This window comes from Enoplosus armatus, chromosome 4 (assembly GCF_043641665.1).
Source record: "Enoplosus armatus isolate fEnoArm2 chromosome 4, fEnoArm2.hap1, whole genome shotgun sequence".
In the NCBI taxonomy this organism is placed as follows: domain Eukaryota; kingdom Metazoa; phylum Chordata; class Actinopteri; order Centrarchiformes; family Enoplosidae; genus Enoplosus; species Enoplosus armatus.
Window position 1 is genome coordinate 19,473,399 of NC_092183.1, and position 14,141 is coordinate 19,487,539.

Here is a 14,141-nt window from a genome sequence, read left to right on the forward strand (position 1 = left end):
CGAATCCCTGGCACTGATGACAGCCTTGATTAAATCTTTTTTTATTTTTTCAATCCAATACATCTATGTGTCCTTGACCGAAATTCTACTCTAAACATCAGTTTTTTTTTTCTGTCCGGGAGAAATGAAGGCAGATTCTTGCGCTTTAGGGAACGCCCAACACTGTCAAAGTTTTCTGGAGAGGTTAAGGCAAATAAAAAAATCTTCACATTATAGGCTTTTTCACAAATACTATATTCATAATTTGGCTCATAGAAAATGTGAAAATTCTCACTGTACTCTGAGCGAAGAAGAGTATCTGTGCTGAAAGGAGGTGTAGATAGAAAAGGAGGTCACAGGCTCCCTGCTCTAGGAGCCTACAGTATCTGTGTGTGAGCGAGAGCAATGACGTAATGAATCTACAGTCCGACAGGAAACCACAATTCCCAGGATGCACTTGAAATTACCGTGGCCACTGGACGGGGGAAGGGAAGCTGAGATTGGAGGGAGAAACAGTCAGAAACTGAGGTACTTTTGAAATGCTTCATGTCGCATAATATAGTCGGACAGGCCGTAGCATGCAGTGTTTTGTAGCGTTTTTAATATGCCTTAATGACAAAAGCAGAATAATCCGTTTGGCGCTGTCGGATTTGGGCACAGACTCCATCCCCGTTACAGTTCAATAGAGCTACAGCTAGCCCGTTAGTTAGCCTGACAGCTGGCTTTTCTTGTGTTAGCTAGGGCTCAACTACTTGATTGCACTTGATATTCATGACACAAATCGTTTTGCAATTTTTCTGCGGATTTTGGCTGGTTTGCATGCAGTATATGCAGGCGTTGAGTTGTCGGTTTGAGAAGAAGCTGTAGCTGCGTCTTTGTGCCTGCGGGGTTGCTAGCTGACATATTGCTAGCTTGTCGGTTGCTACAGATAATGTTGGCTAGCTGACGGTAGGCTGCTGCTGTAGCTGTCAGAGCGGCGATATGTTACGCTCCTCAACTGACATCATCTGACAAAGACGGACCTTTTCGATAAGTGTGATGGTTTTATCATGTCACCGTGCTTGTACTCTGCAGTGTTTTACTTTGACTATCTAGTGTAACGAATTTTAGGCATTTTTATTTCTTGCTGTGATTCGGACAGAGGTGGAGGAAGTATTCAGATCCTTTACTTGAGTAAAAGTACTAATAACGCACAGTAAAAATAGTCCAAGTCATGCATTGAAAATGTTAAGCTAATCAACCCAAAAAAAAAAACCTACCACTGTGAGTTTCATAATATTGTATTATTGAATTATTATGCATGTCATGTTTGATTAGCATTGTTGGAGCTAATGTTTACATACTGTTGAGTAGTTTGTGTAACTTCCCCCCCCGGGGATCAATAAAGTATTTCTGATTTTGATTAGTCTTTTAACAATGCCAAATTAAAATACATCAGATCATTATACGTTATTTATGTAAAGTAACTAGCTGTAAATTAAATATGGTGGAGTAAAAAGTGAATTGTAGTGTAGTAGAAGTGTAAAGTAGCATGGCTCAAGTAAAGTACAACTTCCTCACATTTGTTGGCAAAGCAGCTAATAGTTTATTCACATTGTTAAACTCATATTATGTCCCACAGTTGTTATGTTGTATGCATCAGTGTGTGTTGCTCATTGTCGGACGTTTATTAACTTTATGTAAAATCATTCTTTTTGTTTCAGTTTTAAGATATTGTGTTCATATGACAGACCCTCCTCAGGACACAAGAACTCTATCCATGACCCACATCTCACTGGACACCTGCACTTCTTACCTTGGACGTGTGCTGCTGTTTCATGTGAGGCTGAAGACATAATGCAACTTTGGTGCAAGTAAATCAAACTGCAGCCGTACTGGTAGCTCTAGGTGCGTACTGGATTTGTCTTCAGTGCCAAAGTAATGAAGTGTCTTGGACGGGGAGAGCCCAGCCCTGAAGAGAAATGTCATTATCCAGCTTCTGTGTACCTCTGATGGGGCTGAGGAGTGAACCCACTGGCCAAGCAGATCTGTGGAGGAGAGGAAGGAGGCAGGTTTCCAGGAAACTTGTCTATTGATGGATTGCCATTTCCTCTTGTCAGCTCTTGTAGACTGATACCTGCACATTCCCCTCAGTGTACACACTCAAGGTTAGACTTTGGAGTAGCTAATAAAACCTGGCTGCTGTCAAAACCACACAATCATCGCTAGTACACAGAAAAAGAGAGTATGATGTGCTCAACATGGATTTCTTCTGCCAGTGACAGTTTGGTGAAATCGTACTGGTGACTGTTGACGTTGAGTTCTCTATGTATACGAGGAGAAAAGGAGAAAAGCATAGATATTTGCAGTCACTACAGATGTGCACTACAGAAACCATGGTGGTCCTTGAATCAGCTCCTCAGACCATCTCAGTCCATGACGACAGAAGCCTTTAGAGGCCAGGATCAGGAACACGCTCGCCAGCCAACACACTCATATGCAATGGAAGAAGACATTGATGTCACATGCCACACTGAGGTAATATTATTTCACCTTTGGTCTTAAGGTTTTAACCGTTTAAGCTAATTCCAGTGTTTGGGTTTACAACTTAACACCATTAAAACTATAGCAACACCTGCTGTGTTGCTTTACAAAATGGAAGAAGTAGGTGCTGTCTTACCACTGTTGCCATATTGATGTAGTCACCCTCTGGGATAAATGTTCCTTTCCTGTTCCACACTGTTGTATAATGTTAAACAATTAAGAGCTCATTTGTATAAGCAGGTCTGTCACATGTGTTTAACTTAAGGCCTAAGGTCAACAGTTCTCCCACTGCTTTAGCTGTAATCTCTGGTCTGGCTTGCTTTGCATGTTGCCATGGCGGCAGCTGACAGGGCATTTCCCTTATCCCCAGCTTGGTTTTCTAGCCGTAACATTACTTCTTGCTCCCTGGCCTCTATCCTTGTGTATTGCTTCTTTTGTAAACAGTTGGATAAGTGTGTCCCCTGCCTCGCTCGATGCAACTTAACAGGGCAGGGACAGTTTTCCTCAAAGGAAGTGCACCCTTAAAGCGTCCGAATAAGACAAAAGAAATGAACTGTTTGCAAGTGTGCACCTTCTGAGACATCTGTGATTTTACTTAGTTTGTTTTACTTTGTATTTTTCACAAGTTAGCTTTAGATGTCATTGATGCCAGAACTTCCAAGAATGTGGAACATAATCAAGCATGCAATGATTGCCTGTCTTAAAAGCAGTGAAAGAAGCGCTATTTCTACATTGTGTACTTGTCTAAAGCATCTGCTCTATGTTGCTGCCCTCCTGTTAGGGCCTGAATGGTTTGTCCCGTGAATGTAAACCATTAGAGGATATCACCAATGGACACTCCAACCATAAGCCTGTGAGTGCTTCTCATTGTAATTTGTTTTTCATTGCATGCCTTTTTATTTAGCAACTGCCTGTTCAAACTTTTTTTCCTCTCAGGTCATGAACGGACTGATAATTAGTCATAATATCAAAGACCACACCAACGGCAGCGCACCACTCAGATCCCTGCCGGTAATTATATTTCATTCTTAGTATCTCACTTCAACCAACATGGCCCTCCTTGAATGTAATGTAATCCGTTATTTGGTAATTGTCCAGATTTCAGCACTGAAGCAGAATGGTCTTCTGCAGACCCTGGCAGCTGGAGGGGACCAGCCTAAGCCTGAAGGTAACACTTGCATACTCTCACTCAACCTCTCTTTCGTCTCACATCATCTTCCCACAGGAATTTGTGAGTGTATCCTAGATACCAGGCAGTCGTTGCGGGTAAAACCTCCCTCAGGAGTGCAGGTTGCCTGCTTGGAGGAAGCGCAGGGTCTCAGTGGCACTCTGAGTGATGCAGGTCTGTTAGACAGGAAGGATTTATGACTGAGAATAAACTGGATGGTTGTTGGCCATGAGTATACTCTCACCCCCTATCAGGGCTTCTGGTGAAGTTTGTGTGTGTGACGCAGTTGGGTGTATTTTTGTTTTTTATTAACTTATTTGTTTAATTATCTCAACAGTGGAAAATGTGGAGTTGGAAAAGGCCAGAGAGGAGTGGGAGGCTCTGGAGAACGTCCAACCAGGTCAGATGCATTTTGTTTTTTCCCCTTTTGGCATCAAGATGACGATGACTTTGTTGAATTGTATGTCTGTAAGTTGCTGTTCTAACGTTTTATGTAATACCCCCCAGCTCTCACTGAGGACTCGAACCCAACCCCACTCATCTCCTTCAATGAAGCCCTGCAGTTCTTCCAGACCACAGACCTCGGGGACTTGCTGGTAAAGAACGCCGCTTACCAAAAATGCTCAGATGTAACCTGATATTTCAATAATGGCCAACTCTCAAATAATAGCAAGAGGAGCGGTTTGTTGCAACAAATCAAGGCTGGAAAACAAATCTACCTGCACTATAATGCTCATATGGTAAATTCGGCATAGTGTACATTTCCATTACATTATTTCTATCAGTGAAGCAACATTGCCATGAAACAGATGCAGGAAGTTGAGTTTGGATTAACAGCAGACATCAGCAAAAGGGAGTTAACACAGCAAAGAACAGAAAATCAGGAACAATTGAAATTTTACATGAAGGCACAGGTCTCAAATAAAGAATTTTATTATTTAGTTTAATATGAATTTTATTGGTAGCTCTAATGATCATTTTAAAACGGCATTGTATTTTTGTCCCCATCTATAGAAGAACATCCAGCCAACCATTCGCAGGACAGGTCTGGCCGCGATCACACACTTCCTCTTCGGGCCTCCGCGGCTGCACAGGGAACTCCTGGAAGAGAGGGATCTGGTCTTTGCCATCGCACAGTGTGAGTGTGTGTTTGCTGGGTCTGTAATCATCCTGCCAGGTGTAAAACTCATGAGTGTTTCTAATAAAGCACTGATTTTCACTGTTGCTTATTTGTGTGTGTGTGTGTGTGTGTGTGTGTGTTTTCTATAGGCCATGTGGACAACAGCCAAACAGTCCACATGCGTGTCCTCCAGACCATTTATAAGAGGCTGATTGGCAGCAGGCTGGACTGTCCTCGCTACGGGGCGCATTGGGAAAACATCGGCTTTCAGGGTGAGACACCTTTTACAGTCCTTCACTATAAAAAACAGTGGTTCAAGTCTGTGGATGTTCATATTAAATTCATCTTGGTAGTGAACTACTGCTCTTTCATTTCACATTCATGTAAAGGCTTTTAATTGTAAAGAAATTTGAAGGTTCATTAGCAAAGGTCAATGCAATACATCATTTCTACAGTATTAAATGTTTCGCGCTCAGTATTTTAGAAAAGAAGGAAACACTATGACTTTTTTTGTTGGTTGGTTTTCTGTACTGCAGGTACAGACCCAGCCACTGACCTACGTGGCACTGGTTTCCTGGGACTGATGCATACTCTGTACTTTGTTATGGACCCAGAGACTCTACCGCTGGCTAGAGACATCTACAAGTTGTCACAACACCCTACACAGGTATCGGGTCATAAAAGATCAAATTTGTGCATGCCTGCATGTGTTTTATTTATTGGAGATATGTCTTTATGTTTAAGTTCATTTTGGACAACTGATTCAGAAATCAGATTTCATTAATCCTTCAGAGGGACACTGAAGCTCCTCCCACTCCGGGCGCACTGCTGTGTAGCTGACCCTGACCTTTGTCCTCCCTGCAGAGGGAACTAGCTCGAAAATGAGAATTTCCCCTCAGGGATCAATAAAGTCGGCTACAAGACGAGTGTGTTTCAGGACGTGCTCTTGTAGCCTTTGTAAGTATTCCTTGTGGACCTACATTTCTCTGTTTATTTTCTCTGGTTTAGAACTTTCCATTCAGTGTGATGTCAATCAACATGACCCGCATCGCTCTGCAAGTACTCAGAGAGGAAGCCTTGTCCAAGTGAGTGACTGCTCCTAAGTTTTTCTTTTACAGCGTCTTCTGTAGTGTGTTTGTGGCCTGATCTATTTGTCACACAGTATCTCTTCACCCCAATGCTCCTCTCTGTCATCGGCCATACAGGGAGTGCAATCGTCGTCAGCAAGTGGTTGGTGTGCTGAATGAGTTCTACGTTGCCACATATCTTCACCTGTACCAACTGTGGAAGACCCAACAGAAGACCATCGCTGATTCTGGCTTTGTACTAAAAGGTAAAGAAAAGGGCGGAGTGTTTCTACTATTACTAGGCACGTAAGAAGTTACGGGCACTGCACTAGTTCAATTGTAATGAGAAGGTCTATCATTTTGTTGCAGATGCTTTGTATTGGGGTTAGAAAGAAGTGAGCCTACCAGACCCCTGTAGCCCGCTCCTCATCTTTGTTTGAGGCTAGCAGGTCGAGGCTACATTAGCTGCTACTAGCATAACAAACACAAATCTCCAACCAAAATGGTCAGCGGCTAAATTGCATTGTGGGTAATGTAGCCGCCAGGTTTTGACAATGCAGAAGAATGCCTGGAATAAAAAAAGATGATATATCTGGTTCTGCTGCATTGATTTAGATTCTTCTTTATATTATTTTCAACTGTCCATCTTGAGTCAAAGCTAGACATGTTTTTGTCCTGCCTTTTCTCAACCAATTGTACGATTAATCAGGCTGAAAGGTAAATGAGAAGATAGATGCCAATCTCATCTGTCTGTTAAATATGAAGCTACAGCTATATGCTAATCTAAGCTAACCAGTGGCAATCTCTCAGCAATAAAGTGAACAAGGGTATTTTTCAAAATGTGGAACTCTTCCTTTAAGACACGAGTCACAGGTCTATGAGTAGAAATCAACACTCAGATTTCAGAAACACAGTTAAACACAGATTGTCATGCCGGCATGAGTCCCACAGTTCTGTGTTTTCTAACCCTTCAGAGGTGGAGCTGTTTGCCAAAAAGAACCCCAAACAGATGCTGCGCCGACTAGAGGTCTTCCTGAAAGAGAGGCGAGCAGGTGGAATCCCACGTGGGACGTCGCCAGACCCTCAGGCCCAACAGCCCTCTCCCAGCCTGGGGGAACGAGGCGCCAGAGCCGGGACGGGACAGGGAAGCAAGGGAAAGGAGATGCACTTCACAGGAGTGTGTGATCTACCGCCAGACATGGAGGGAGAGGCCAGACTCATCTAAGCTAGACTCTGTGTGTGTGAGTGAGTGAGTGTGTGTGTGTGTGCGTGCGTGCGTGTGTGCGAGCAATCCTGTTTGTGAGTATATCTATTACGGTATGTGCGCGTGGCTTACTCTCAGAGAGCTAGTACCCCACCAGACCCTGATCTAGGACCTGCTATCTGAACCCATTCAAACACTTCCACTCCTTCCGCTGATGCTGGGGTGCTGCACTTTGATCAGATTAAGCTTGGGGGTCTTTCAGAGTTATATTGATATTGATTTTTTTATTAATGATTAATTTATTTTTTTTAAACAGAGAACATAGAACAGTCAAATTATAAAGAGCTGATGCAGGTCAGAAACACAAAATGTCTCAAAAACAGCAAGAAAGTGAATGTTTGCACTTTTCTGTGGATTTAGTAGCCAAATCAATAGCTGCCAAATTCTTGTGGTTAAACTCTACCTGCCTAGAAGTCCAAAACGTACACACTTGTGTCCCGAGGATCTCTCAGTCAGGGTATGTTAGCATTGCAGGGGCGGAGGTGGGGGGGCATGGCATGGAGTGGCTTTTTAACAGGCTTGGCGTTCTCTCGCGCTCCAAGATGCAGCTCCATCACATGAGCACGCTAACGGCTCATAATGCAAGCTAAGGGCAGCATTGTCAGGCATATTGTTAAACGCTCTGTTAACTTTATGGTGATGAGAGAGAAATGACCCAGTTTCAATCTCTGCTACAGAGCAAACAGACGCAGGTTTTCTCATCTCAGCACGAGTGGAGAGCGGCAGATAGAAAACCCTGAAGAGGTTACAGAACCTTTTGAGCGCGGTGCAGAAATTGCTAGTAGATGCTGTTCTCAAATATTTTACACAGTATACTTGGAATTCAGCTTGCTTTGAAGGTCTGATCACTTTGCATTCGCTATTAGAGCGTGAATGAAATATACGTCATGTGAAAGATGTACAAGAATGGACACTCCAGTCCAGATGTGTGGAGGTATAGCCAGCTGTTGGTGTACTCATGGTGTCGGTTGCCTGGAGTCTGATAGACTAGGTCCAGAGCTCCCACTTGGGGGGATATATTTTAAATAATTTAAAAAAAAAATAGCTATTTTAATCTTTTCTGAAGGGACAGCTGCCATAACTTCACAGTTATGTATACAAGCACTTCAGAACTTTGTTATTAAACTGGTGGCTGGGTGACCGTGAGAAGGATTTTTAACACAGTTATATTCCGCCACAACGTCTGAAAATCTTCTGACTTGTCAACTTTTTCGCGGTTAAAGCCAAGGAGACACTTCATAACAGAGTCCCGGAGTCCCGGCTAAAGTCGAAGGTCTGGTATGAGCTTTCTCTACATTCCGTTATAAAGCATGTGATTGTAATTTTTTTTTTTTTTGACCGGTTCAAAATTTATTCCAGTGTGTGCGTGTGCGTGTGTACGTGTGCGTGTGTGGAATGAAATGAATGAGCTGATATTGATGAAGGGTGCCTCTCCTAGGAGATGTATGGTACAGTATGCAATCCCAGCTCTTACTCAATGATAATCAAAACGATAGTGCTGTGTGACGATAGAAATCGTTCCTTACTTCAGGGTTTGTGCGCTTGTGCAAGCGAATGTGTGTGTATGTGTATGTATGTGTATGTATGTGTATGTATGTGTATGTGTGTATGCGTGTATGTGTGTGTGTGTGTGTGTGTGTGTGTGTGTGTGTGTGTGTGTGTTGTATGACAGGAACTGACTACAGATGGGGTGCTTTCCTCTGCACACAATAAGCCAGCTTTACTAAGTACTTGATCCATCAAGCTGCAAAGACGGTACGTTTGTCGTTTTAAAAATGGTACATTTCTGAGGACAAGATTTGTCCTGAAAGAACACATTCTTTGGTTGCTTTTTTAAAAAACAGATGTTGGTTCTGGACACAGCTGGTTTCGGCGGCTCTGTGGCCTGAAATGGGTAGAGCTCCTCAGCAAAGCTGGTTCCTGCTTTGTGCTAATGTGAAACCGTCTCCCATCGTTGTAGTCTCAATCTGTAGCATGTTCAGGTAGCACTAGTACTGTAGCATCCTATAGCCTCCTCCTCTTCGTAAAGCTTGTTGATGTCATGTCTCAGTTACAGTCCGTAGTGTCAAAGAGTGCGCAAACTGTTACTACTATAGCACATTTATTTCGTATTTGCATTAAGTCTCCTTCAATAGACAGACATTTAGGTGGCGCAGCGTATGTTTTGGAGAGATGTGGGATAGGCTTGACATGTTATTGAGCTCAACCTTGTCTTCTAAGAAGGTAACAGTAAAAACGGTGCCTACATCCAGTGGAGCCATGTGGGGTTAGGGTGCTGGTTGGTCCTCGCTCCCCTTTTCTTTTTTTTTTTGTCTTTTATTTGAGCCACCGTGCCACAGTAGACTTCCTCCATTCATGTGACGCATTAAACAGAGTTGATGTGACCCCTAAAACGTGCAGGCCTAATGGATATATACATAACAACACACAGGCATGTAAATTTTCTATGTCAACATCTACTCTAGATAGTTGTACTTTGCCATCTCCGTTCTCCACCATACAACTTCAAAAATGAGCTGATGTAGTTTAGCCGGTTGTTTGCAAGTGTTTTGATTGAACAGGAACTTTTGCACTGTTGTAGATATTTGATAGTATGTGTGACGTATGCAAGAGGAAACAGGCCATCTTCAATAGCCATAATGTTCATTATCGCCCACCTCATGAAACAGGCTTCGTGGAGTCAGATTCCCCCTCCTCGCTCTAACAAAAAATTGCACCACGGATATGATCTCACATTTAGTTTTATTAAATTTTAAACTGAGGAGCAGTACAGTGTATGTAAATCAGGAAGTTTGTATATAGAGAATTAATGATTGTAACTGTATGATTGTCTGTAGGGCATTATACTGAAACACATTGCTTACCTCAAGACTTGAGACAAATCTCTCCTTTCTCTCTCCTGATGTTTGTTTGGCCTCTCAGTCAGACTCTATCTTTTTATGTTTCCTTGTACCTAGGCCTTTCTCTCATACCAATTGGACATGTTATATATAATGTATATTCAACACCTGAAGCACTACGTAATAGCAAACTAACACAAAAGCTGGTCAATGTTATGTGTATTCTATTTAAAGACACATTTATAGACACTATATAGGCCCACACTCGCTCTGATGCACATCTGCAGATTAAAAAAAAAAAAAATCCTTTTTAAAACGATCTATAATTGGCTGATGTTTACCATGTTTGAAATAAGCTGGTTTTGTTGTGGCTTCAGTGATAGTACAGTATACTTTTGCTGTGTTTAAGTGTTTGATGTCCAGAAAACACTCAGAAACAATCCAGTCTTTACAGCTACAGTCACAAACAAACAGTTCAATATATGATTGTAAAGATATAGGCTTGATTAGCAGTCATAATACGGTGTATGCTTTGACCTTGGTATATATTCAGTATCCAAACAAGGCCTGATTTATCCTCTCATGTTACCAAAAGTTATATTTTCAGCAGTTGTAATAGATCATATTCTTATGCGTTGATCATCGTTTGGAATCTCCTCAGTTGTGAAACCAGAACCAAGAGGAGGAGAAAGAAAAAAGAAAAAAAAAAAACGGGTTCTTGCAGGATGTCGGATGCTCTGAGAGGTGTGGTGTGAAGTTCTGCTTTCTACAGCAGCAGCTCGGCAAATACAATCACTTCTCTCAAGATCCTGCGCTTTATATGAAGGTGTTTTACTGTTGCCGTCGTCGTCGTCATGTCCCTCAGAGCATTTTATGACTGTACCTTGATTGTAGAAGCCCTATTTTATACTGAGAGTTATTTCAGAATACAGTATGTGCTGTTGTACATTAAATGTATTGTATGGAGAAAGCTAAATAAATGCTGTTTAAAAACAAATGTATTTTCTCTGTGGAATCACTGAACCCTTTGTCACTTTTTATGGTATACATATACACATTTTCATAATATTTTCCCAATTGGTATGCAGCAGATCAGTGTACCTTGCTGTATTATACTAACAGGAAATGACACAAAACCTCCGCAGATGGACGTCAAACTGCGAGAATGGAGAATGGCGCAGTCAAGTAAACTCACCAAAGAGAAAGCTAAATTATTTAATACTTATTTTTTGCTTTCAAAGATCTTCCTAGACTTTTCTCACCACCATACACATTTGTAAGGCGGCAACTAACAATTATACAGATCTACAGATTAATCGATGATTGCAGTCATCGATTAATCTGTAGATTTTTTTTTCAATTAGATTTTGAATAGTTTAGGCTTTTAAAATGTCCAAAAAGGAAAAAGCCATCAAAAGTTCTGAGAGCCCAGTCAGAGAGACAGAAAAGCAGCTCATCTCAAGAAGCTGAAACCAGTAAATATAGTTCCATTTCTGCTTGATTGAACAACTAAACTTATTGTTTATCAAAATTGTTTCATTTTATTTCAATGATCAACTTATGTTTCCACTCTTATTTGTTGAACTTGTTTCAGCATTGAGCAGCTCTTCTCTTTTCTTTGTGGGGCAGTAGTGCTCATCAACAGCAGAAATCAAGAGTTTTAGTATGAATACTGACATTTCTGAGCACTTGAAAATAGCATAGAATTACTGTGTAGTTTGGAATTGGGACACAGTTATGGTTTGTAGTGGGCCTTCAGCTTTTCTGTAGCTTTTCTGCAATTCAGCCACTAGAGTGCACAGTTTGACAGATCCGCAACTAAGAGGACTAAAGCTATGAGAGGACATATAACAGTCTACAGGTGCTACATTATTCACAGGCTTTTTTATGTATTGTTATACTGCAAAATACCCTCATGTACACAAATAATTAGCAAACTCTAGTCTGTGGCAGAAGCTAATGTTTGATTTTCATTTTACAATACACGTAAACAGTTAACATAGCTAACTGTGAAATTTAAACCTAATCTTTGTTATTCTCCCTTTGGTTGTTTAGTTATAAGTGAACCTCAGAAGTTCCTCTGGTGCTTCATCATTAGGGCGGAGCACCAATATTGGCAGCCTGTGTAGACACTGTTGAACGTCTTAGCCACAGTCCAAGACTTTTCAGTCTGCACTTCATCTTTCATCAGGGAAACAAATTAGACGTCACTGAAGCACTATTAAACATAACTTCTAGTGAATTCACTTCCCTTGTGTCGCCGCAACACAGGGCCACTGCGGTGCAATGTTGAAATATTTGCCACCGATCAGAAAGTCCTGGGTCAATAAAGTTGGGTTGCCTCCAAAGGAATCTTGGTGCTGCATGCTTCTACATCTGTGCTTAATCAGACTCGTGGCTCCAGTCCCACGGTGCCAGATGACTTGGCTGTGGTGGACCTGCTGAATCACAGCACACACAGGATGGAAAAAATATTTCAGCCAACCTTTTATCACTAATCCGAGTCAAACTCACAGTTCCATAAGCCATTTTTCATATTTGCTAATAGTTTGCCGCGCTGTCTGTGCTTGTGTTAGCGTCCTGTGACATGCACGTGGTTTCAGTGGACAGCAAAGGACAAATACGAGACACAACTTCAATTATATCACTAAGGGGCCCGTTAAAGGGTTAATAATCTGATACACAGACCTCAGCTATGTGTCTGATATCCTGCTGGAGTGTTTAGGTGTCCACATGCCCAGTGTGAGAATGAAGAGAAAAGGGCAGGATGGAGTTTTATGAATCTTGTTTCCATTTGTACCTAGTGAGCCTGCTGGAATACAGCACTTTTCTCTCACTCTCACTCTCCCTCGCCTTCCCTCCCCCCACTCTCTTCCTCTCTCTCTCTCTCTGATGTCATTGTTTCCTGCCCAGTAGATGCTGACGCTCAGTGCTCAGGGCTGCCTGCACAGACCCTAAACTTACGTATACTGCTCTGCTGATGGCCAGTGTGAACAGTTGTATGTAGGTTAATTTAAGGCCTCAAGTGTCCATCTTTGCTTGATGATTGTCATCCATGGTGTCTTTTCTGTGTGTGACAGCAAAAACATTATGCTCAAGCTTGGAAGAAAGTCACCACCACACACTCTGACATACTGTCTGAACAGTAACCGCCCTGTGAGTGACACGAAAAGTCAATAGCTTGTACCCATGTCTTGGATTGGTATTTTTTGTATTGAGGTGTAACCTGCACACTCCCATTCTGTGTGTACAATGATGGAAGACATATTCAGATCCTTTACTTAAGTGTGAGTAGGAAAAACACAATAAACCTTCAGCAAAATGTAAGAATCTTAATACTAGTAACTTTTGAAGTAAGAAATAACATATTCAACACAAGAATGTGTTATTTATCATTTAAAAAGTTACATAGCCCGGCTTTAATGTAGCTGGTCTAAGTGGAGCTAATATTTGCTAGTTTATACCGGTTTAGGTAGTTTAATCTCTAACAGTGTATCGTATTTTTACAAGCGAGTAACTTTAATATTTGCCTGTGAAATGTGGTGAAGCAGAAGTATGAATGGCATAAAATACTCAAGTAAAGTAGGCTTACAAGTACCTCAACATTTTACAGTATTTGAGGAAATGCACCAAAAATATGTTCCTGCACTGCTTGTGTGTAACATAAAGACTCAATCCTTTGGCTGAAACAACTCAAAAAGAGATATTTCTGCTCTGGCTTTCCTCTAATCCATGTCTTATGAGTAAATAACTGAAGTGATTCACATGTTGTTTTTCGTGCTTTCATTTGGCTTTTATTACTGAAGACATTCCCCGTACAGATCTCTGTCTGTATTGTGAAATAGTTTTGGTTAGAAAAAAGGAAAAGGCATTTTCCAGCTAGCTCCCCTGTGCGTGTCTGTATCCTTGCCAGTTGAAAAGGCCTCAGCTTGACCTTACTGTAGTCTGAATTATCTGCTGCATTCTCCTCAGCCTTAGTCATATCCTCCATAGATACGATTGGATGTTGAAATACTTACTAAAAATCAAATCCTCCACGACTTAATGCAATTCAGTTCCACTGTCCTCGCAGTGCTAATAATTCAGTGTTCAATGAACTTAATTATTTTAGCAGGTGTGTGTGTGTGTGTTTTCTGTGTCTGTCTGTCTTGTCTGAAAATTTGAAACCCATTTGGAGGAA

At 41.6% G+C, this 14,141-nt stretch overlaps 1 protein-coding gene across 1 annotated transcript; it reads left to right on the forward strand.

Annotated features, from left to right (window-relative positions):
- The first annotated feature begins 2,369 nt into the window (after positions 1 to 2,369).
- elmod3 (ELMO/CED-12 domain containing 3) lies at positions 2,370 to 7,082 on the forward strand. Its single transcript, XM_070904949.1, has 12 exons — positions 2,370 to 2,496; positions 3,284 to 3,355; positions 3,439 to 3,513; positions 3,601 to 3,670; positions 4,008 to 4,070; positions 4,178 to 4,266; positions 4,685 to 4,808; positions 4,940 to 5,062; positions 5,327 to 5,457; positions 5,799 to 5,875; positions 5,996 to 6,123; positions 6,832 to 7,082. The coding sequence occupies exons 1-12, from the start codon at positions 2,395 to 2,397 to the stop codon at positions 7,080 to 7,082; spliced, it is 1,305 nt and encodes a 434-aa protein (XP_070761050.1). The 5' UTR covers positions 2,370 to 2,394.
- Positions 7,083 to 14,141: the final 7,059 nt, after the last annotated feature.